This window comes from Lynx rufus, unplaced genomic scaffold (assembly GCF_022079265.1).
Source record: "Lynx rufus isolate CCGP_SWC_20201006 ecotype Redwood Valley unplaced genomic scaffold, mLynRuf1.p SCAF_1, whole genome shotgun sequence".
Taxonomy (NCBI): domain Eukaryota; kingdom Metazoa; phylum Chordata; class Mammalia; order Carnivora; family Felidae; genus Lynx; species Lynx rufus.
Genome location: NW_025814823.1, coordinates 82,459,496 through 82,483,262, shown reverse-complemented (window position 1 = coordinate 82,483,262; position 23,767 = coordinate 82,459,496). Strand labels below are relative to the sequence as shown.

At 46.9% G+C, this 23,767-nt stretch overlaps 1 protein-coding gene across 2 annotated transcripts in view; it reads left to right on the top strand.

Annotated features, from left to right (window-relative positions):
• DCUN1D2 (defective in cullin neddylation 1 domain containing 2) overlaps window positions 1-23,767 on the top strand; it is a 32,368-nt gene extending 8,601 nt beyond the window's left edge. Inside the window, exons 3-7 of one of the 2 annotated variants that reach the window (XM_047082023.1) lie at window positions 1,409-1,577; window positions 9,011-9,141; window positions 19,063-19,145; window positions 20,713-20,809; window positions 21,926-23,767. In XM_047082023.1, coding sequence (XP_046937979.1) covers window positions 1,409-1,577; window positions 9,011-9,141; window positions 19,063-19,145; window positions 20,713-20,809; window positions 21,926-22,005 — 560 coding nt within the window. In that variant the 3' untranslated portion in view covers window positions 22,006-23,767. The remainder of the gene's footprint in view (window positions 1-1,408; window positions 1,578-9,010; window positions 9,142-19,062; window positions 19,146-20,712; window positions 20,810-21,925) is intronic. The other variant, XM_047082031.1, reaches the window with a different exon arrangement.

The following is a 23,767-nucleotide window of genomic DNA, read 5'->3' as shown; positions in this document are numbered from 1 at the left end:
CTAAGCTGTTAAATGTGGATGCATGAACTAAACGATTTTGAAAACTAAATACTGTATAGTAGCATTAAAATTATAGCAAACAAAATCACCTTAAAAAAAACATGAGTTTCTCTATTGCTTTGGCAGGATTGAGATAAAAATATGTAATATTTAAAAAAAATTTTTTTTTAGAGAGAGAGCACGAACAGGGGAGAGGGACAGGGGAAGAGAGAGAGAGAGAAAGAGAGAGAGAAAGAGAGAGAGAATCTTAAGCAGGCCCCATGCTCAGTGCAGAGCCAGATGTGAGGCTCGATCCCATGACCCTGGGATTGTAGCAGGGGTCTCACAGAGTCATGACACCAAGGCTTTTCTTTCCAGGAAGCAACTTTATTCCTGCCGGGACCGCTCAGTTGGGCTTGTACCCATGTAGCCTTTTATGCATTTTCTACTTCCTTGTCTCCCAAATACGGGTAACGTATAGACATACAGTCTGATTGGGTGCTCTCATATTACAGGTTCGTTAGGGATGTCACGTATGCACATGGCCAGGTTGCCTTCCCTTATCTTGAGGGCTTTTTTCTCACCACATTTCTTAGGGAGGGGACCCTACCACAGGACCATGACCTGAACTGAAATCAAGAGTCAGATACTCAACTGACTGAGCCACCCAGGCTCCCCCAAAACTCATAATATTGTAAACACTTTGCCAATGCAGTATTTTTTTAATTAAAGAATATTTATCTATTTTTAATGTTTATTTATTTTTGGGAGAGAGAGCGGGGAAGGGTCACAGAGAGAGAGTGGGAGAGGGAGAGAGGATCTGAAGCAGGCTCTGTGCTGACAGCAGCAAGCCCAATGGGTGCGGGGCCTGAACTCACAAACCATGAAATCATGACCCAAGCCAAAGTCAGACTCTCAACCAACTGAGCCATCCAGGAGCCCCAAGATTTTTTTTTTTTTTTTAAGTAATCTCCATACCCAACATGGAGGTGAAACTCACGACCCTGAGATCAGAGAGTCACATGCTTCCCCCTACTGAGCCAGCCAGCCAGGCGACCCACAATGCAGTATTTCTGTGTAGCAGTTTGTCTTTGGGCAAACTAGAATTGTGTAAACTTTGAGTTTTTGTTTTCTTTATGGAAATTAAATTTTTTCTTAACGATGACATCTTCTCAAAGAGGTTGCAATGGTCTTTCTTTTCTTCTCCTAAACTCCAGTACCTAGATTTTTTTAAATAGGGATTTTTTTTTTCTGGATAAATTACCATTTGTTGCTATTTCGTATACAGTAGAAAATTGTGGTCTATTGATTGATGTATTTGAAACATGCTTGGTAGAGCCATCTCATAGAGCTATGATGCTTACCACCCATTTTTGTTATTTTTCAAAATAGCATAACTTCTCTCTCTCTCTCTTGATTTTAACTGTAGACCCACAAGATGAAAATAAAATTGGAATTGACGGGATTCAACAGTTTTGTGATGACTTAAGCCTGGATCCTGCCAGCGTCAGCGTTTTGGTCATTGCGTGGAAATTCAGGGCAGCGACGCAATGTGAATTTACCAAAAAGGAATTTGTAGATGGCATGACAGAGCTCGGGTAAGTAAGTTGGTCTCAGTTTAAATTTTTGCAAAAAGGAAGCTGCCTTCAACATTAGTTATTTTTCAACAGCTTGTAAATATTAGTTTCAAATTCATTTACGTTCTGTGTGTATCTTACATATTTCTTGTACCTGTACTCTATTAAGCCTTTAGTTTCCTTTAAATTCAAATAAAGTTTCACTTAATATTTTTGTTCAGATTAATCCCTTTTGTAACTTACTTTTTTCTTTTTAATTTTTATCCTACCAGTTTTGAATTGACAGTAACTATCAGGGTGTTTTTGTTTGTTTGTTTTCAGCCATTGAATTTATTTCATAATATTGTATACTAATTGTATAATTTATTTTGTGTTTCTATAGTAAATATCAATAAATTATTATTTTGTTTTTTGCTTATAACACTTCTCTGTTCTACCTCCAGGGTTAGGATAAAGGATTCATTAATAACTTAAGATGGTTCTCACTTATCAGATAAGTCAGACAATTAAATGAAAGCACATAACGTAAATATCGTTTAATCGTTAGGCTTATTGAGCTATTTCATGGGTTGGTATGAAGGCTAACTCGCTTGACGTGCTGATACTGTGACATTGTAGTGTTGACAACTTAAGCTGGCTTATTTTTAGTTGCTGAAGGAGCTTGACAGCCCAAGGTGAATATGTTCAGAAGGTGCATACTTCCCACATCCCTGGGGAAAAACAGAGCATTTGTTCATAAGGTGCATACTTACAGCTAACCCCGGGGCCCCAGGGAAAATGGAACATTTGTGTTTTCCACTAAGCTGACGAATCTGTTACATTTATCGGCCTGGTCTGTTTCGATGATAAACTCTACAGGACTTACCCTATTGCTGGCGGTTGTGTAAAAGCCAGCAGAAGATATCACTGGGACAGTAGTTGTGACAGCATATCACTCCATGTTCTGTGCACTCAAGAAAATGGAAAAGCCACACTAAAGAAGCATTCTCTTGCCGCTGTACTACACTCATCCATCTGCTAAAACCTCCCCCAAATAGGATACTTTGGAAATAAGTGCTTCTTACAGAAACACTTGCTAGCATTTCTTAGGCATTATCTAGAAATGTGTTAGATGAACTTTTAAAATTCCTGTTTGTTATCCTAATACGTGCTATATCTTAAAGAACCTATTTTAAAGATTTTGAGTGTGAATCTTCCCAAAGTGTTAGATGAGTTCATGCCTCCTTATGCGGTGGATACAGGTGACTTGAGGTTATAAGTCAGTGCTGGCCGATGGCGCCACTCGTCACATCTCACAGAGTGGTTACAAGGGAAAGTACTCAGCATTCAAGTGCTGTCTACGAGATGGAAGTATTAGTGATGTGACAGCCACCTGTACTGCAGAGATAACCTCAGTGCTTTTAGGGATGTAAAAGGCTATTGTAGTCTGAGCAGCACTAAGCTTTAAAAAGCACTTTGGGTTTGGGTTTTTGATCCACTCTATTACTGTTTTTCACACTTTTTCCTGGCTATTAACTCTCCCGGTGGCTGGAACACTTGGCCTCTAGCTGTTAACCCTACAGCCTTTCATCGGGGGCTGGAGGCTTGGTAAATGAGCTTTGTGAACGTCATGAAATCCCTTGACATCTTTGTCAAAACAAGAAATTGGCCATACTGTGGATCTATTTCTGGACTCGCTGTCATATTTTGTGGGTCTGTTTATCCTTAACCTTGAAGCACATAGTGTTCATTATTGTGGCATTAGGTAAGTCTTGAAAGGAACTAGTGAAGTCTTCTTATTTTTCATCTGCCTCAAGATTGTTGGTCAATTTTTATTACATCAGCAGGGAAAGAAGAGTGTTCCATGACTGATGCTGAAATAGCCAGGTCAGCCTGAGACCACGTCTCCCTGGGGCCCACATCAGGCCACAGGCCGTGTCTTGAGGTGGACGGGGGCTTACATGCCCATGCAGGAAACTTAGAATTGTGAATTCTAGACAAATCACGGAAGAAGCTCTTTGTTAAGACCCAGATTAAGGGACATTGTCTTACAGAAGATGTGAAAAGCACTAGCCATCAAAGCAAAAAAACTGATAAATTGGACTTCGTCACAGGTAAGAGCTCTGCTTAATGAAAGTGTTAAAAAGACAAAACAGTGGGAGAAATACTTACTTTCTTTGTGTATGTTACAGTCGTGATAAAAATGGTAGAGGACGTGACTTATGTGTGATTCCTAAATAATGGAGCAAGAAGAAAGTAATAAATTCAATCCAAAAGAATGTGGGGAAAAAAGAACACAAGGAAAATTACTTAATGTAGGACAAATAGCGAGTGCGTGATAAAATGGAGGATTGAAAGCAAAATGTGTCGGCATTTCCATAATTAATTTAGTGTAAGTGAACTAAGTATTGGGTGGGTTGTAGAACATCAATTCAACCACTGTGTACACTGTTTACAATAGGTATGATTAAAACATAAGGGCACAGAACAATTTGAGGGGTGGAGGTTGATGTAATTTGCAAACATTAACCAAAACAAGTTGGTGTGGGTATGTTAATGTTAAAATAAGCTTTAAGGCAAAGAATAATTCTAGAGATAATGAAGGACATTTCATAATGAGGAAGGGTTTATTTCACATGGAAGGCAATAGATTATTTAAAGCAAAAATAAACACTAAAAAGAGAAATCTATCAATCTACAATCACAATGGGGAATTCTCACACACATCTTACCAGATGAAAAGAGCAGATGAAAAATCAGTAAGGAATAGGACATTTGGGCAACACAACAAGTGACCTGATGGACATATTTAGAATATACCCTTTGATGTTGAAGAATATGTACTCTTTTTAGAAGACAAGTAGACCATTTGTAAGTGTTGACCACAAACTGAGGCATAAAAGAAGTTGCAACAAATTTCAAAGGATTGAAGTGATAGAGTGTATTTTTAGGCCATAACACAATTAAGGTAGAAATATAACAAAAGGATAACTCAGTCAGTTGAAATACATGTGGATATAGCTTTTGGGTTAGAAAGAAGTTACCATGGAAATTAGAAAGTATTTTGAATGATGACAACACTACATATGAAAACTTGCAGGATTCAGCTTCTTAAATGCATATTTTGGAAAGAAGAGTTAAAAATCAGTAAGCAAAGTATCTCAAAAAGCAGGAAAAGCAGGAAACTAAACTCAAAGAATGTAGAGAGAAGGAATTACTTTTTTAAACAGGCAGTGATTTCAGGAAATAGAAAAGAAGTTGTCAATAGAAAGAATCAAGCCAGAAAACAAGCCAGAAGCTTGCTGTTTGAAAAGACTTATAAAAGTAGTGAGGAACAAATAAACAATATGGCATGAAAAGAGAGACATCACTATAGACCCTACAGATGTTAAAGGTGAAGAGTGTATTATGAACAACTCTATGCTAGTAAACGTGAAAACCTGGATCCCAAAGAAAAATTCTCTTAAAAATGTGACTTACTGAAATGGACATATAAATAGTTCCATAACTCTTTTAAAGAATGTGAACTCATAATTTTAAATCTTCTCAAAGAGAAAAAACTCTTGGCCTCGATTGGCGCACATCTTACAAAACATTTAATAAAGAGAACAGTGCCAACTCTACACAGCCTCTTTAGAGAATTGTACAGGAAGAAACTCTTTCCAATTTGTTTTGAGGCCAGCACAACCTGGATAGCAAAGGATATTTTAGTGCTGCTGAAGCAAACACAAAAGGATATTTTGAGAATGAAAAATTATTGTCCACTCTCAGTCATAGGAATCAAAAGATGCATAACACGCAAAAATCTTAGACAAATTATTAGCAAACTAAATCCAGCCCCCAAAACAAATCAACCAAAAAACCAGGATTATTTATCATGACAGTTTGTTATAGTCTGGGATTGTGAGATTTGTTTAACATTACAAAGCCAATGTAATTTATCACAACAACAGAAAAGGGGGGATTATCTCAGTGCATAAAATAACTTTGATAAGGAGCACCTATGTGGCTCAGTCTGTAAATGTCCAACTCTTGATTTCAGCCCAGGTAATGATCTCACAGTTGGGAGATTGAGCCCCACGTCAGGCTCCATACTGAGCATAGAACCTGCTTGGGATTCCCTCTCCCTCTCTGCCCCTTTCCAGCTTGTGCATGCACTTTCTTTCAAAATAAATGAATAAGCATTTTAAAAAATAATTTTAAAGAATGGGTTTGATAAAATTCAATTTCATTCAGGGGCGCCTGGATGGCTCAGTTGGTTAAGTGTCCGACTCTTGATTTAGGCTCATGTCCCAATCTCACAGTTTGTGAGTTCGACCCCTGTGTCAGGCGCTGTGCTGATAGTGTGGAGCCTGCCTGGGATTCTCTGTCTCCCTCTCACTCTGCCCTGCTTGCGCTCTCTCTCTGGCTCACACTCTCTCTCAAAGTAAATAAATAAGCATTTAAAAAAAAAAATCAATTCTGGGTGGCTTGGGAGGCTCAGTTAAGCATCCAACTTCAGCTCAGGTCATGATCTCACAATTCATGAGTTCAAGCCCCACATAGGGCTCTGTGCTGACAGCTCAGAGCCTGGAACCTGCTTCAGATTCTGTCTGTCTGTGTCTCTCTCTCTCAAAAGTAAACGTTAAAAAAAATTCAATTCTGTTCATAATGTTTTGAAAAAGAACTTACAGCAAACCAAGAATAGAAGGGACAGTACTTAATCTGACCCCTCCACCCCCGTTCTGCCAAATCCTAGAGGAAATCTTATACTTAACTGGAACATGAATGCCTACTTTTATTAAGCATTGAACAGGTGGTGGTAGCTAGTCTGATCCACAGGTGAAATATTAGAGTCAATAAGTGAGTTTAGCCAGATTGTAGGACCCAAGATCAACAAACAAAAATCAATCTTATTTTAGAATACTGAATGCAACAATTCAATAAAACAAAGTGAATTTTTAAAATATATGTCATTTTCAATAGTATCAGTAATAAAAAACACCTAGGATAAATCTAATTAAAGATGTGTGCTACCTCCACAGAGAAAATAACTTAAGAAGAGGCAAGAAGCCTGAGTAGAGACATAAACCTCATTATAGGTTGGAACAGTCAGTATTTTGTCCCTAAATTTACATATTTAATGTGATCTCAATCAAAACCACAGTAAGTAGTAGTTTTTATATATGTGTAGTTTGACAAATGGATTTAAAATTTATATGAAAATGCACAGTCAAGAACAGGCAAAAGTTCTTAAAAAACAAAAGGGGAAGATCTGTTCTCTCAGATAATTAGGACTTTTCAAGCTACAGTAATTAAGACTACTTGGCACTACTACTGAGATCAGTAGACCAGTGGAACAGAATGGGAGCCAAGAAACAAACCCATGTGTTAAGGTACATTTGATTTATGGCAAAGGCAGCCTTCAGAGACGTGAAGAAAGGACATCTTTTCAGTAAATGGTTCTGGGAGAATTGGTACATGGAGAAGAACTTACCTTGATCCTTACCTCACAACGTACATAAAGAATCAGTTCCAAGTGGATCGTAGATGTCAGTGTGAAAGGCTAAAGGCAAAAGCCAGAAGCCTGTAGAAAAATCATGTAGGAGAATATCTTTATGACCATGCAGTGGGGGAAGTTTGAACACATTAAAAAAAAAAACAAAAAACCACAAACCTGTGGCACCTGGGTGACAGTCAGTTAGGCCTCTGACTTTGGCTTAGGTTATGATCTCATGGTTCCTGAGTTCGAGCCCTGCATTGGGCTCTGTGCTGACAGCTTGGAGCCTGGAGCCTGCTTCAGATTCTGTGTCTCCCTCTCTCTCTTTGCCCCTCCCCTGCTTGTGCGCACTCTCTCTCTCTCTCTCTCTCCTCCCCCACTCACATGCTCTCTCTGTCTCTCTCTCTCTCTCAAAAATAAACATTTAAAAAATTTTATAAAAAACACCATGAAGAAGACTGGCAGTGTATTATACTAAAAATAAGAATTCCGATCATCAAGAAGGGAAAATGCAGTCCACACTGGGGTAGACTGCTTAGCTGACCAAAGCTTATGTCGTTCATATATAAAGAAAGCCTGCAAAACAATAAGAAAAAGATACCTAATTGAAAACGGGCAGGAGACTTGAACTGGCACTTCACAAAAAAGCATCTCCAAATAGCCAGTCAAAATACAAGGTGTGCAATGTTGTTCACTGAGGAAGTACAGGTTAAATTACGATGAACTTAATCTGTGGAATGGCTAAAATAAGACACAGTTGTGTGTATCACTGAAAACGGGAGGAACAGGAACTCTCGTATACTGCTGGCAGGGGGTTGACATGGGGCAGTCTCTTTAGGAAACAATTTGATATCACAACACTGGAGATTCAGTGACCCAGCTGGCCCACTTGGTCTTGTGCCTAACCTAACACATTTACTTGTGTGCCTGGATACATGTATAGAAATGTTCTTAACAACCTTTGTTACCAGAAAACTAGAGATAGCCAGAGGATTTCTCATTGGCAGAACATATAAATCATAAAGTATGAATACAGTGGAACGCTACATGGTAATGAAAATGACTCAATGTGAGCTACACGCCAGCACAAGTGAACCTGCAGACACAGCGTCAACACAGAAAGCCAGACACAAAAGCCAGACATGCACTCCCATTTACAAAGTTCAAAAATGGGGCAACTGACCATCAGGGAGTGCTTGCTTGGAGTTTTGCAGGCACACAGGAGGGCACGGAGTGGCCCCATAGAGAAGAAGCCTGAGGTGGGGAGCACGCCAGCCTTGGTGTGGGTCCCTGGAGCTGTACGCCTCACCTCTGTGTCACCGCACAGGTGGCCACTGAGGCAGGGCTTCCCCTGCTTGTCCCAAGCCCTAGGGCTCTGCTGCGGCATTGGGGAAGCAAGGGCTGTTACGATCTTCTTGCTGGGTTGTCAAAATAAAAAAGACAAATTTTATGTTTTGCTATTCTAGATTTCTGCTTTTAAGGCTTTTTAATATTCTTAAAGGAGGTTGACTTTTTGGAGGAAGATCAATGTTTTAATTCATTTTCAGCAAATGTATGTTTTAAATTCCAGCGTAATTAATGTAGCGCTATGCTAGTGTCAGGTGCACAGTAGTAGCGCTATGCTAAGTGCACAGACTTAGCAGTTCTGTGCGTTCCTCCGTGCTCATCACAGTAAGTGTGTGCCATCCCTTCACCCACTTGCCCCTTCCCCCCCACCCCCACCCCGCGCCCGGAAAGCCCGACTCTCGAGCAGTGGAGTTATGTTTTGTCCTATGTGGACGAGCCTGGCTGTAAGGAGGTGACCCCAGGGCCAGAATTCGCCCACTCAAAGTCCACAAGTCTGGTTTTGGCGTCTTCACGGCACCATGCGGCCACCACCACCATCTGTTCTGGAGCACCGGAATCCTTTTAGCTAGAGAAGGGAGCCCGCAGGCCACAGGGAGCGGCCAGGCTGGGCAGGCGCTTGTCCCGCCACAACAGCACTGTCTCTCGGCAGGTGTGACAGCACGGAGAAGCTGAGGGCCCTTCTGCCAAGGCTGGAGCAGGAACTGAAGGACACGGCGAAGTTTAAGGATTTTTATCAGTTTACCTTCACCTTTGCTAAGAACCCCGGGCAGAAGGGTTTAGGTGAGTATAAAATCCAGATTCGTAAGAAGCCACATCTTCGTGAGACTAAAAGTGGGCAGGACCTGCCAGGTGACAGTCCTGCTGCGACAGGGTCCCTGTTCCTGCCTTGGTGCCTTCTGACCACTGGGCGTGCCACGGCCACGCGAGCCACCTGGTACCACCTGCACTTGTGCTCAGCCCCTAGTCAGTCGCCACTTCCGGCCTTAAATATTTAAACTCCAAAACGTAAAGTAACTTGCAAATGCTCCGCATTCTGTCATACTATTAACAGTTAACTAATGGGTTAGAGAAGTCAGCAATTGATACCGACAGTCAGAATGTTTGTATCAGCCAGGTGTGTGGTCCAGCAGATGGTATTGTGGGGACCGGCCAGGGGACATTAATCCTGTCCTGGTCTGGAGATTTAAAGTTACCTTACTTGAAAACAATTCTGACGTGCCTTGGGTTACATCTTAGTGTTTATTTCAGAGTTATATAGTTTTGCTATAATATAAATTTGTTTGGAAAATTCTTAACTTTTTAGTGTGAGTTTGGTTTCTCTGAGGGTTTTATTCTGCTTATTTTCATTTCTTTTTCCCCCTAAATGCTATATAATTTATTTGTTTAATGTAACAGACATGTTTAGTTCAGTAAAATGTTTTACAAGTTTAGAGGGGGACTGACATGGTCTTTAGGGATTAAACAATAATATGTTTCGAAGAAGAGTTCCTACACATAAAAAGCAATATTATAAAATAACCAATTTTAGGAAGGAAACCAAAACGGGCTTGAAAATCCACAGATAGAAAAATCCACTGCAAACAATTGATTTCGGGGCCTGATTTCACCTGTGCATGTCTGTAGGTGTGTGAGCACTGAACATTCTTCTCCCCTCTGTCTCTTACTCCTGTTGGCAGGTCAAATGCAGGCGTGGATTGAGGCGCTGGACTCTCCCATCGCTGGTGGGATGGTTCAGGGGCTGGGCTCTCCCATGGCAGGGGGTGGGGGTGGGGGCGGGTGGGGGCTGGGCCCTCCTGACCCAGAAGAGGGGTGTGTGGGGGCTGGTCTCTCCCATGGTGGGGAGAGGTGCAGGGACTGGGCTCTCCCATAGGGGGTGTCAGGGGCTGGGCCCTCCTGTCCCCGAGGAGGGGAGGGTGCAGGGGCTGGTCTCTCCCATGGTGGGGGGAGGTGCAGGGACCGGGCTCTCCCATAGGGGGTGTCAGGGGCTGGGCCTTCCCATGGGGGGTGTGTGGAGGCTGGGCTCTACCATGGAGGGTGTCTGGGGCTGGGCCCTCCTGTCCCAGAGAGGGGGGGGTGCGGGGGCTGGGCTCTCCCATGGAGGGGAGGTGCAGGGACTGGGCTCTCCCATAGGGGAGGTGCGGGGGCTGGGCCTTTCTGTCCTGGAAGAGGGGGTTGCGGGGGCTGGGCTCTCCCATGGGGGGTGCAGGGGCTGGGCCCTCCTGTCCCAGAGCAGAGGGGGTGTGGGGGCTGGGCCCCTCCCATGGGAGGGGGGTACAGGGGCTGGGTTCTCCCATGGGGGGATGTCAGGGACTGGGCCCTCCTATCTCAGAGCAGGGGGTGGGGGCCATCTTTCATAAGCACTATGCTTGTTCCCATGGCAGAGATGGTTTTCTTCTTTTTACTTGTTTTTCTCTAGTGCTGTGGTTGTTCACTTTTACTCTTGGTACCTTGCACTGTGATGAGTCTCTCATCAGATTCCCTCTGTCTCCAGGCTAGTTGGCCTTGTGAACAGCTTTCTCACCCTGTGTGCCACCTCGAGGATCATGCTCCTGCCACCCTGGGAGCTGAGAAAGGGCCTCCGTGTGAGCCCCGTTCAGGAGCTCACTTGAACAGTTCTGCCAAAACTTTGGGAAGGTGGCAGTGGGAGAGCCACCAGGAAAATTAAGGATGTATTTTCTCCTGTTCCGGGAAATGGATGAGCAGACAGGCCTGCCGTTGGGTAAAGGGGCAGCAACGAGCCACCTCTGGCAGTGGAGGCTTTGCGCGGTCCCCACCTTGTCGTGCGTCGGAGAGCCGGGGCCATGGGAAGAAAGATGGCCTGCCATTGGTGAGGGATCCTGCCGCCTAAGCAGGAGCTGGTTAGGGACAGTGGAGCGTGGGCAGTAGAAGAGCGAGTGGACGCCAGGCCTGCTGGGTTGTGTCTGTCCTCACCCCCTTGAAGGGACCAGCCCGTGCTTGGTGAACCGACTGAGGGAAGGAGGAGCCGGGTGGCCTCCACTACCACCTGAACCTCCCTGGGCGTTGGGGGCATTTTGAGCACATCAGGCTGTGATTGCCGGCCGGGTGCTGCCTCTCCTGGAGACAAGCTTCCCAGGTGTCCCCACAGGGGTGCCAGGAGGTGAGATTGAGATACTGGCAGTGGGACCCCAGCTGCATTAGAATTTAGGGTGATTCTGGTCATGTTGGTGCAGAGTGGAGAGCTGCGCTTGTGGTGTTTTGTTCCTGGGAAAATCAGAGTGCTTACAGCATTGCTGACTGGTGAGGGGTAGAGTGCAGTGCTGGGACAGCTGGTCATGGACACTCCAGTGCCTCCCCCTGCTCCCCCATTGCCCCCTATCCAGACATCTAGGTGCAAGCCCGGCCTCCTCACCCAGTGTGGCTTCTGCCGTAGGCGGCTGCTCTTACGTTTTATCTCATGACCAGAAAGAAAGGTGAAAACTAGCGTTTATTAAGCACCTGTCGTGTGGCAGACAGGTGCTTTCATCTGCCCACGTGTAGTCTTGCCCACGTTTTGTAAACAGGGAAACAGGCTGAGGGATGGAGTGCATGTCAGAGGTGTGCAGACAGGCCACGATGGCAGGTTTAGATCCCCTCCTCTCCTGTGCCCTGCGTTCACACATCCTGGCGGGCTGCCTGACATGGGTGGAGATCACTCCCAGGGACCCGAGTGGTGAAGGTTGGACAAGCCTCGAAGGATCAAGTCCGTCTTGGCTCCACTGTCCCCTCCTGGTTGCCGTGCTTGCCTCTGCCCTGCCCTGTTCTGTGACCTGCATGCTCTCAGGACACTTGGGACCCACCTTCACATGGGCCCTGGGCCCAGGAGCTCCCCAGTGGACCCACATCATGAAGTTTGTGTCGTTCAGTCTCAATATTCTTGTTTCATACTGTATGAACAAGATTTTGCTCTGTGAGCAAAATCTATCACAATTTGCAAACTCCTAAAATATTCAGTTCTGTTTTTGCACAAATGCTTTCACCTCGTTTTTTTTTAATTTTTTTTTTTTTAACGTTTATTTATTTTTGGGACAGAGAGAGACAGAGCATGAACGGGGGAGGGGCAGAGAGAGAGGGAGACACAGAATCGGAAACAGGCTCCAGGCTCTGAGCCATCAGCCCAGAGCCCGACGCGGGGCTCGAACTCCCGGACCGCGAGATCGTGACCTGGCTGAAGTCGGACGCTTAACCGACTGCGCCACCCAGGCACCCCTCACCTCGTTTTTTTTAATTAAAAAAATTTTTTTTAATGTTTATTCATTTTTGAGAGAGAGAGAGAGAGAGAGAGAGAGCGCAAGTGGGGTTGGGGCAGAGAGAGAGGGAGACACAGAATCGGAAGCAAGCTACAGGCTCTGAGCTGTCAGCACAGAGCCCAATGCAGGGCTCAAACTCACTAACTGTGAGATCATGACCTGAGCCGAAGTTGGATGCTGAACCAACTGAGCCACCCAGGCGCCCCTCGTTTTTTATTTTTTATTTATTTTCAGATTTGTGAACTACAGTGTCAGTTTTATTTATTTATTTTTATGTTTATTTATTTTGATAGAGCGAGCATGAGCAGGGGAGGGGCAGAGAGAGACAGAATCCCAAGCAGGGTCCACACTGTCAGCTCAGCGCCCAACATAGGGCTTGATCTCACGAACCATGAGATCATATATAACCTGAGCTGAAGTCAAGAGTCAGACGCTTCCTTATCAGGGAAATACAAATCAAAACCACACTCAGATATCACCTCACGCCAGTCAGAGCGGCCAAAATGAACAAATCAGGAGACTATAGATGCTGGAGAGGATGTGGAGAAACGGGAACCCTCTTGCACTATTGGTGGGAATGCAAATTGGCGCAGCCGCTCTGGAAAGCAGTGTGGAGGTTCCTCAGAAAATTAAAAATAGACCTACCCTATGACCCAGCAATAGCACTGCTAGGAATTTATCCAAGGGATATAGGAGTACTGATGCATAGGGGCACTTGTACCCCAATGTTCATAGCAGCACTCTCAACAATAGCCAAATTATGGAAAGAGCCTAAATGTCCATCAACTGATGAATGGATAAAGAAATTGTGGTTTATATACACAATGGAATACTACGTGGCAATGAGAAAAAATGAAATATGGCCCTTTGTAGCAATGTGGATGGAACTGGAGAGTGTGATGCTAAGTGAAATAAGCCATACAGAGAAAGACAGATACCATATGGTTTCACTCTTATGTGGATCCTGAGAAACTTAACAGAAACCTATGGGGGAGGGGAAGGAAAAAAAAAAAAAGAGGTTAGAGTGGGAGAGAGCCAAAGCATAAGAGACTGTTAAAAACTGAGAACAAACTGAGGGTTGATGGGGGGTGGGAGGGAGGGGAGGGTGGGTGATGGGTATTGAGGAGGGCACCTTTTGGGATGAGCACTGGGTGTTGTATGGAAACCAATTTGACAATAAATTTCATATATTAAAAAAAAAAAAAAAGAGACGCTTAACTGACTGAGCCACCCAGGTGCCCCCCTTCACCTCACTTTTTTAAAAGTACCAAATGTTGACCAAAATCATGGTGATTCCTCACATAGGATTGCTTCATCTGGTTGGTGCCATATGTCAAGTGACGTGCCCCATCAGTGGCTCCTGTGCGTGGACAGGAAAAGCTCTCTTGCTCTCAGGAGGCTGCCATGGCGTGCCCTGGAGATATGGGACCTGGTGGTCAGGCCCACCAGACTCAGGCTTGAGTGTCACCTTAGGTGGGACATGGTCTGACTTTGGTAAAGGTCACTGTAACGGGTGGTGGATCAGAGCATCGTCTTGCCTTGTGTGTGGTGCCGTCTTGATGACATCAGCCCTTGGATTTTGCTCTCTCTGTGACACAGTAGATGAGTTCACCTCCTCACCCCCTGCCTCGCACCCTCTGTGGGCCTAGCACCTGACCACACTTTCAACCTCGGCTCTATTTTTGTCTGATCTATTGCAGCGCACAGACGTTTTTGTTTCAGGAATAACAAATACCTGGAGGAATGCCACCCTAACTGCGGTTTCCCCTGCGGCGGGGTTAGTGGCTGCCAGGGGAGGCAGCGTGGCGCAGAAGGGCGGCTTCTGAGGCGTGCAGTGACCCTCGGGGACAAGCCTGTGGGAGGGCAAGGGTGCCAGCCTCTCGTTTACTTCACAGTATAAGTGGTGTTATTACTTTAATTCTGTTAAGACAACTAAGAAAAATGTGTAAAACATCATTAGCTCCGTGACACCCCGTAAGGTGGCAGGTCAGGTGCGTCACGGCACACAGAGCCGCTGGACCGCACATGGTGACGTGAAGGTCCCGGCCTTCAGGGAGACCGTCACTGTTGAGGGCTGTCTTGGATCAGACGGCGCCTCTGGCTGTCCTCTGTTTGGGACGCCAGCTGCGGTCCCTGCAGCTCACTGCCCACCTCCATCAACCTGACGGCGATGTGGGGTGTCGCTCCAACTCCATCATTTCGTTCCACGTGTTATGTGGAATAATCCTAGGAGGTGGTGCCTCAGCACCCAGCGGTGTGGTCCAGCTCCGGTGGGGTGAACACTTGTTTCTGTGCCTTTATCAGATGTCAGGACAGCGCGCCGTCCCCCTACCATCCTTTGAAAAGGGCCCATTAGCGTTTATTTCTTTCATATCATTGTGAACTCATGGGTTGAATCACATGTGAAGGGTCCAGTGGACTGCAGTTCTGACCCTTTTTGAAGCTCAGTGATAATCGTCCTGCCTGTGGCCAGGACCCCACATCCCTTTGATGTGTCGGCACCCACATCCCTTTGATGTGACCCAGGAGTGTTTGGCTGTTGCCTGCCTGTCTGCCAGGACAGGCTGCCGGAAGCCGCATGTTACCAGCCCCAGACCTGGGACCCGACACTCGTCCAGGGAGCCCTGGTTTCTGGTCCTGGAGAAAGCCGTTTCAGGACCATGATCCAGTCAGTAGCAGTGCTCATTCATACCGATTCAGCCACTGTTTCTAGATTGTTCAGAAACACAGCTTCATGCTAGTGGCTCTCAAATTCCAGACTACAGATCTTCAGTGTTCTGGAAGACAATGGTGTTTCCTCTCTTGTGGCAGCAGTAAGAGTCCTGGGAATTTCTGGGAAGGTTCTGTGCTGTGTGGGAACAGCAGCCTGCGTGTGTGCCCAACACTCTACTGGGTGCCGCTGGATGGGAAGCAGGGTGGCCTCCCTCCCCGTGGGTCCACAGGGAGGTCCCACCCTGTGTGCTGGAGTGAGCAGGTCTTCTGGGCAGAAGGTCTTAACTGTGCCCTCCCGCTTTCTTCTGGCCTCAAATTGTTGAATCAATGTCTGAGGATCGTCCTGCCTCGGACACCCTCCAGATTCCTTTCCTTTCTCTACAGCCCAGTGATTGTTACTGGCGATGCCTGGGCGCTGGCCTCTGGGACCAGTGCTCCAGGCATGCTCTCCCCAAATCAAGTCTGTCTTGGGGGAAAGAGCTCATCAGCGTCTATGGCCTCTGCCCCGTCCTGTGATCCCCCTTCCTCCGCCCAAGGGGACTTAGGTCCCAGGTGATTCTCCTCTTGATCTAAGAGCTGCCTTCCCTGTCCACCTCTAGCACTGAGTTAGGTTTGACCTCAAGTCCTTGCAATGCACGGTCTGCAGACCAGCAACTTGGTGTCACTTGGGAGCTTGTCAGGACTGCGGATTCTCAGATTGTTCCCCAGACCCACTTTATAGCAAAGTACCTTAAAACTCAGTGGCTTCGGGCAACAGTCATTGTATATTCTTCATGATCCTTGGTGTCCGGGATTTAGGCAGGGCTCAGCCAGCCCCTCTTTTGTTCCAGCTTGACCTGTTTCCTGCCTTCGCAGGAGTGGAGCTGGGTGGGGGCGCAGAGGTGGTGGGGTGCTGCCTGCGTTGGGTTGGGGGGTACCTGGCCGTAGTGTGGGGCAGGGGTGCTATGGGGGTGGGGCAGGGGTGGGGCACTGCTCTCCTCCAGCCCACTTCCTTCCGCCGAAGTCCACACCCAAGTGCACTTGTAATTCCAAGTGGTTTCCAGGATGTTGTCAATTAGAGTCTAAGTCCCCGATTAAAGTTTAAAAAGGTCTTTCTTTCTCCATGAATATTCCAGAGATTCATGTTTTGGAGGCTGTTTGCAGTAGGAAGCCCGTGTGTGTGTGTGTGTGTGTGTGTGTGTGTGTGTGTGTGTGTGTGTCCGTCCTTCCTGGAGGTTTGCTGCAGGGCCCAGTGACAGCCTCATGAGGACATGAGCCTGTGCAGGCCATTCAGTGCAGTCCCCTCATTTTACCAGGGTTTTGAGGGCTTAAAAAATAATAAAGCCAGATGAATAATTTTATGCCTATGTACTCAAAGCGGAACAATTGATGTTGCAGTTTCCAGAGTGTCTTACGTGTTGTGTCTTCGGAAGGATTAAATATAAATCAAAGAGGTTGATAGAGGTGCTCTATAGTTCGAGAAAAAGTGTGGATACCAGTCAAAAAGGTTGATCAAGAAAAGAGAGATTTATTCTTCGTTTTCTTCGAGTTTGTGTGTCTATTTATGTGTATGTGTTAGAATTGTGTGGGTTGTTTTATGTTCTGTTAGCCTGTCCTTACCTGATGGTCACTCTAATAAAGAAGGTAATTAAAGTTATTTGACTTTTTGTTTTCATGTAAGAAGCTTAGGATAGAGTCTGGAATCAGTTGGCTTTGAGAAATCTTGATTTTTGAGGAAGTAAAGTTTCACGATAATTAGCTAATTTTTATATCTGCACCCAAAGCCTTCTTTGACAGAAGGGACATTTTCATTATGTAAATCTAAATCAGAAACAAATTTTAAAGAGTAACCATTTCCTCTAAACATTTTCTTGCTCAGGAAAGAAGACTTCTCAGAGGTTAGTGGGAAGCAGTAGCTGTTGTAATCTTCTCATGGCTGCTGGGGTCACTCTTGTCCTTGCTTCCAGCTCTACGTTCTGTCATTTTGAGGTTTTCTAGTGTTGTTATTTTGCAAGTGGATCCGATTAGGGTGACAGTAAACATTTTTACATACATAACACTGAATATGAATATGTGTTCCTTCACTTTTGGTCACGAATGTGCGCATCAGGAACTTTTAAGAAAGGTTTCCAGGACCAGACTAAGATAGGACCCAAGTTAAATGTCTGCCATACGACGTTACTTCTCTTTCCTCCCCAGGTTCACCCCCATTTCTCAGTGTGGGACTTGTCTCACCCTTGAGCTGAGTTGAGGGCAGATCTCAGTTAACGCTCTTCCTAAGTCACAAGGATGTAGACTTAGTGAGACAGGCCGCTCGTGTCAGTGTTAGAGCGCAGGCGCTGCGAGGGTTAGCGAGCCGTCCACGTGGGTAGTCCTCGAAGCTTCCTGCCCGGCTCTCTCTGAGTAAGACTCCAGGGTATTTAGGACTGAAAGTCTGTAACGGCCTGTTAACACAGGGAATGTAGGCGTTTTATTTATATTTGGTGCTACTTGTACCTTGCTTTGCTTATCCAGTTTTAGTAATGCTCTTTCCTAGAAATCTCAAGTCACAGCACTACTTTTTAAAAAGTTTTGTTTATTTACGTAATCATTGAAGTAATTTAAGATCTCACGACCTTGAGATCAGAAGTCGTAGGCTCTGCTGACTGAGCCAGACAGGCTCCCCTACAGCTCTACCTTAATCACTTTTGTCCAAGTAGGACCAACTAAGATTTAGATGAAAATTTTCTGAAAAGTGGTTGTTTGGGCATCTTACATTTAAAAGAATCTGTGACCTTAAATATTTATTTGCCTGCCTTTCACATGAGTTTATCCTGACATACATATATAAACGTGTAATTAGGAAATCGTTCTATTCTAACTGTTCTTTTATTTTCTGAGTGGTGAGCACTTGGGATTAAAGTACACCATTAAAAGCTGTCAATTTTAACAAGGAAACTCAGCTCAGCCTCTTAGTTTACTTGCTGGATCCAGCATGCAAGGAGAAATAGATAGTAAACTTAGACCAAGCAAAGAATGAATCCTCATTTCAGAAATTCTGGCTTAGGATGGTATTCTCATGCAGTCCTACAGCTCCGTGGTGCTGTTCTGTAAGACCTCATCCTGCACCCGAGCCCCGCAGAGTACGTAGGTCTGTGTAGAAGCTTCGGGACACGACTACACAACCGCTGCCTTCCGGGCCCGGAAAATGGAGGACACGGGCTGTGATCAGCAGCCGGCCTAGGCGGGGAATGTCTGCGTGTCAATGGAAGCACCCTCCCTGGGCTGCTGTGTCCTGACTGCACCCTGAGAAATTTGGAGGGGTCCCGGCCGTCTCGTGTGGCTTCCCTCCGAGCTGGACTCTTCCCGCCCACTGGGAAAACACTGCCTCCCTTCCATCAAGACTGGTTGTTTAACTTGCAGTTCAGCATGTTCTGACACTACCTGATGTGCAAGAACAGTATCCAGGTTGCATCAGTGAGGTTTGAAGAAAGCCTGGTGTATACAGAAATGGGTGTCTTACAGACTGATGTTAATTAAGGGACAGTTTGTGTACGTGTCTGAATAACAAGGCACAGACCGCTTAAAGAGATTTCCCCCAAGTTAGAAGATTAGATCATTCACAGTATCAGGAACGTTCTGTAAGGGGTGGGCCTCGTCTTACTCTTCAGTAAGAGTGCTGAGTTTTACTAAGTGATTACCAGTGCGCTAAGAAGTGGTCATATTTTGTGCAGTGGAAAAAGAAATTGGGATTTATTAACTGCTCTTTCTCTCTTTTTGCCAGATTTAGAAATGGCTGTTGCGTACTGGAATTTGGTGTTATCTGGAAGGTTTAAATTTTTAGATCTTTGGAACAGCTTTTTATTGGTAAGTGTCCTTCTGCTTCTTGCTGTGTGTGCCCAGTGTGAAGGGTCAGCACATTGTGTGGCCGCCCGTGTTATCTGACTGGGGGGTTCTGTACCGTGGCTGCCAGGCAGTTGGCGAGCAGCCGCGGGCTTCACCACTGCAAGGAACGGGCAGGGCTACCCAAGGCCAGATTCAGAAGGGCTCCCGGCAGCCCCGCGGAACTCTCAGGCTGGGGTTTCAGATGACCCGCAGGCCTCCCCTTGTCTGCAGAACTCCAATTACCTGGCTCTAGGCTTCCCGAAGCAGCAGCGACACACGTCCTGTGAGCTCATACGGGCTCCAGACTGCAGGTTATATCCCGTTGTCCAGCTTGTCCACAGTCTGATACACTTTAAGATGTGGTTTACGATGCTAACTGAGCAGGAAAAAGGAGGGTTTCGCTGGGCTTCCCTCAGGAGAGTCTCCGAGCTGGAGGGGCCTCCTTGGTGGGGCAGCCCCCGGCCTGGGGGAAGGGAGACAGGCATCACTGTTTGAAGCGTGTGGAGCACCAGGGTCCCCTCCAGAGCAGACAGTCACGTGATGGCAATGTGCCCACATCTCCCGCATGGACTCCTCTGCGAATGTGTGAGGCCTGGCTGAGGACCGTCTTCCCACTGGGGGCCGTGCGTGGGGTCCTCCTCAAAGCAGCACGGGGAAGCCGATGTGCAGGTTCACAGCCTATGTCACGTTTAGTCCGCTTCCACCACTCACTAGTTTTGTGGTCAGTGCCCTCGAGTGCAGGCATTCCCCAGGGACCCTGCGCACGTGCCCAGAGACGGCACCGTGGGGACAGCAGCACGGTGGGGACAGCAGCACGTTGGGGACGAGCACAGAGCCCTAGGCCTGAGAGTGGACAAAAGCCCAAGACTGTCAGTGTGGACAAAGGCTCCCAGAGCACAGTGGAAACAGGTTAATTGAGGCCAGGATGACAGGCGGGGTACGCAAGGAAGGCCGCAGAAGTCCACATGTGGTTGGGTGGCTTCTGGGTCATCTGTGAATATACTCGCCTCTGCCACACACGTGCAGGGGCGGGCGTGGGTGTGGAGCTCTATGCCCAAAGGGGAGGGGTGGGGTGGGGGGAGGGGGCGGAGCCAGCGCCCCTCTGCCTGCTGAGAGTCACAGCACAGATGCGTGTTGTCCACGCGGGTGGCGTACCTGAAATCTGAAAAATGGCCCATCCCACTGCAGGACCCACCTGGCGTGCAGAAAAGTACATGTATCTGGGTGCCACAGGCCGGCTGTCCCGCACCATATGCCAATCGGCTGGGCGTTAGGTGGCGCTTTAAAGCACTGCCCTTATATTGGAGTGAAACAGATTATAATCTCTATTTTAAATGTTTATTCTGCTTTTAAACAAGTCTGCTTTTGTGTATTTGCACATTGGCATCACGTAGCTCCTACCATACCCAGAACACTGTCATTACTTCTGACCACGTGTGATGATGCCGCTTCCCCATCGCGGTGTGTGCTGAAGTAACGAGGCCGCTGGGATGCCCAAGGGTCACGTCTGTTTCTTAAGTCTGGTGGGTTTTTTTCTCTCATGTATTAGGAACATCACAAAAGATCAATCCCAAGGGACACTTGGAACCTTCTGCTAGATTTTGGAAATATGATTGCAGATGATATGTCTAACTATGACGAAGAAGGTACGGGAAGTTGTAGTGCTTCAGATGATGTCCAGAAATGCTGATGTGCAGACTGCTGGGGGCAGGACGGTGGTGACCGGCTCCAGCTGCCTCTGGGCCCCGCCCCTCAGTGCAGTGGGGGTGGTGGTGATGACAGTATTACCCTCTTTTTATGTCTTGTCAACCACACGAGAAAAATAGGGCTTCGTATTTAGTTTAATTTAGGAGGACAACCCCCTAAATAAACTAAAGCATTTCAAAAGTGGATGTGCAGAGAGCCCTGCGGCAGAGCCGTGGGACCAAACGGGTTTGGAAGCCGCTCTTCCGGGTACGTAATCCTGGGTGGCGCCTCAGGCTAGGCATTCTACCATGTGAAGATTCCAGCTGGTATAACATGATCACATATTCATGGTCCCCACCCTGAGATGTTTGAGGACAGCCGGTCAGGGAGCATGTATGTGCCCGCCACCATGGGCACTGTGCCGCTTTAGGGAAGGACACAGTCTCAGCCTGCCCACTGCATGCTCCCTCAGCGCCCAGCTTGGAGGCGACCGCTCTGGGGCACCTGTGGTGTTGCATGTCTGTGTGCGTCCCCAGCACTCAGCACAGAGCGGGCACTTAATAAACGTGTATAGTTGACCATAGACAGAAGCCCAGGGAGTGTGGCTGCGGTGGCGAGACGTGGCTGGTCTGCAGAGGAGGGGCCGGCAGCTTACAGTGAGTGTGTTCCTGGCCAGCGGGGTTGGGGTGGTCCGGGCTACCTGGGGGTAGTGGGGAGGCTGGGCCTGGAGAGGGAACCGGCCCAGGGAAAAAAGGGTGCAGTGTTTTGCAGGGCAGGTGGAAGGCCCTGTGCCTGGTCCCGACTGCCTGGAACAGGGGCCCGGGCCTTGCAGCCGGCCGGCCCCGAGTGCCTGGTCGCTAGAGGCCACGTCCGCACGGGAGCACCAGTGCTGGCCTGGGGTCTGGCTACAGCAAGAGGAATGGATCTCACTGGCAATCCCTCCAGAGAGATGGGCTGTGAGACGACTCACTTGAGCTCCTGAAACACAAATATTGACTGCAGAAAGAATGCTCTGGATATAAAAATACTGCTCTAGACTGGTGAGTTTTTAAAGATCTGTGTTTGCTTTCCTGTAGGAGCGTGGCCTGTTCTGATAGATGATTTTGTAGAATATGCACGGCCAGTCGTGACGGGCGGTAAGCGCCGCCCTTTCTAGGCAGAGAGTGAAGCTGCACGGACACCGAGAGCAAGTGCCTCCTCCCAGGAGCCCTGGCGCCCGCATGACCTCCCCCTGCACACAGAAAGGGCTGAGTGGACATGTAAGGAGCTCCTCAGAAGACGCTGCTTCAGGATGTCTGGGGATGGTCCTGTGGCTGCTGCTTTAGGAAATTTCTGCATGATTTTTATCATATTTGTGAAAAAGTCACCCAGAGCCTGTTTGCAGATCTGCAGAGTGTGCGGTTGAATCGGCGGCTCCTGTGAAGGCGCATGAACACACGGCTCGCACAGATCCTGCTGAGCCACGTTGTAATCCTACCTGTGAAACAGGGTCTGCGCCCTTGGTGGGACGCTGTATTTCTCTGCAGGCCAAAGCTAGTAGGATCTGGACACAGATCCTAACACTTTTTAAACTTGCTGCCGGGAAATCAAGACTTCTGTTTTCTGAATTATCAAGCATCTGGATTTATTGGGTCTGTTTTTATTTTAATTTCCCGTAGATGTTCATGTGAACGTGCTTTCACGGTTCCTGACATGCTGCAGTCTGCATGGTGACAGCACCCGTCACCATGGGATTCCAGGAACATTTTATCATGTACTATTTACAAGTCAGCTGGTCTGTCCTGTCCAGTGTCATTTGAATGAACTTCCGAAAAAGTTCTGTAAAGTATGCTTTAGAAAAAAAAAAAAGTATTTTATTACGTTTAAAAAGACATTTTTCCCTGAAAAGTATTTCTTTTATGAGCAACGGATTATAGATTCAGAAATGGAGTGAGTTTGTTCCCTCCGGCCCTCTGCATGGTTGCGCACATTCGGAAGCTACAGTGCACACCGTTACCCGAGACGCCCAGACGGGTGTGACCGTCGTATTACCGTCTGTGAGAAGAGGCCGTCCGGCGAGGCATGGACTCTGCCGTGTTGTCTGATGGTGGAGCCTGTGATGTTACCTGTTCCTCCTGTTGGGAAAGCTCCTGTGTGTTCTAAAAATCACTGTGCAGACCCTGCATTATATTTGAAAAGATCTTCACGTCCCAAGTGTGCCTACTACCCTGTCTGCAGTCCCATTTATGAGACAGATAAACTGGGGTCACTTCACAGGAGAGGAAGTTCACAGTGGACTTTCCGTGAATGGGCAGTGTGCTTAAAATGTGTAGTTTGATGTGACTTTCAAAATTGGGATTCAGCATTTCAGGAAGCTTCTGTGCCCATGGGAGGTGTTCGTGTGCTTGCCATGTGTGAACTGTTTATACTTCCAAAGAGGAGTCGTTCAGAGAGGCCACAGGCTGTCCGGGTGGGAAAGGGGGCTTGAGGCCTGCAGGCCAGAGTCTGGGCTGGGTTGGCCCCTACACAGATGCACGACTGAGTCCCGCGGTGTCTCCTGGGCCTGTACTTCCCCGTATGCCACAGGGTCGACAGGCCCGTCTCTGCCTGCCAGCCTGTGGTTCTAAGAGAGCATGCACTTTATGTAATAAAAACCTCAACAGCTTTAAAGCATCCTTCGAGGCTTCACAGATTCTTGCCGTGTAAGTGTTCACGGAGGAGGCTGTAGGTCTGCGACACCTTGTTCTTAAGATTCGAAGTTGTGGGAGTCGGGGGGGCTTCTGTGCACTTGGTCATCAGTAAATAACGGAACATTAGTGGCCGGACAAAGGCTCTTCAAGATTGCGGTTTCTTCTATTCTATTTATTTAAAGCACGCGTGCCATGAAAAGTGCTAAGAGCTTTGGAAACGTTGAAATAAAATATGTTCTCTGGTGTGGC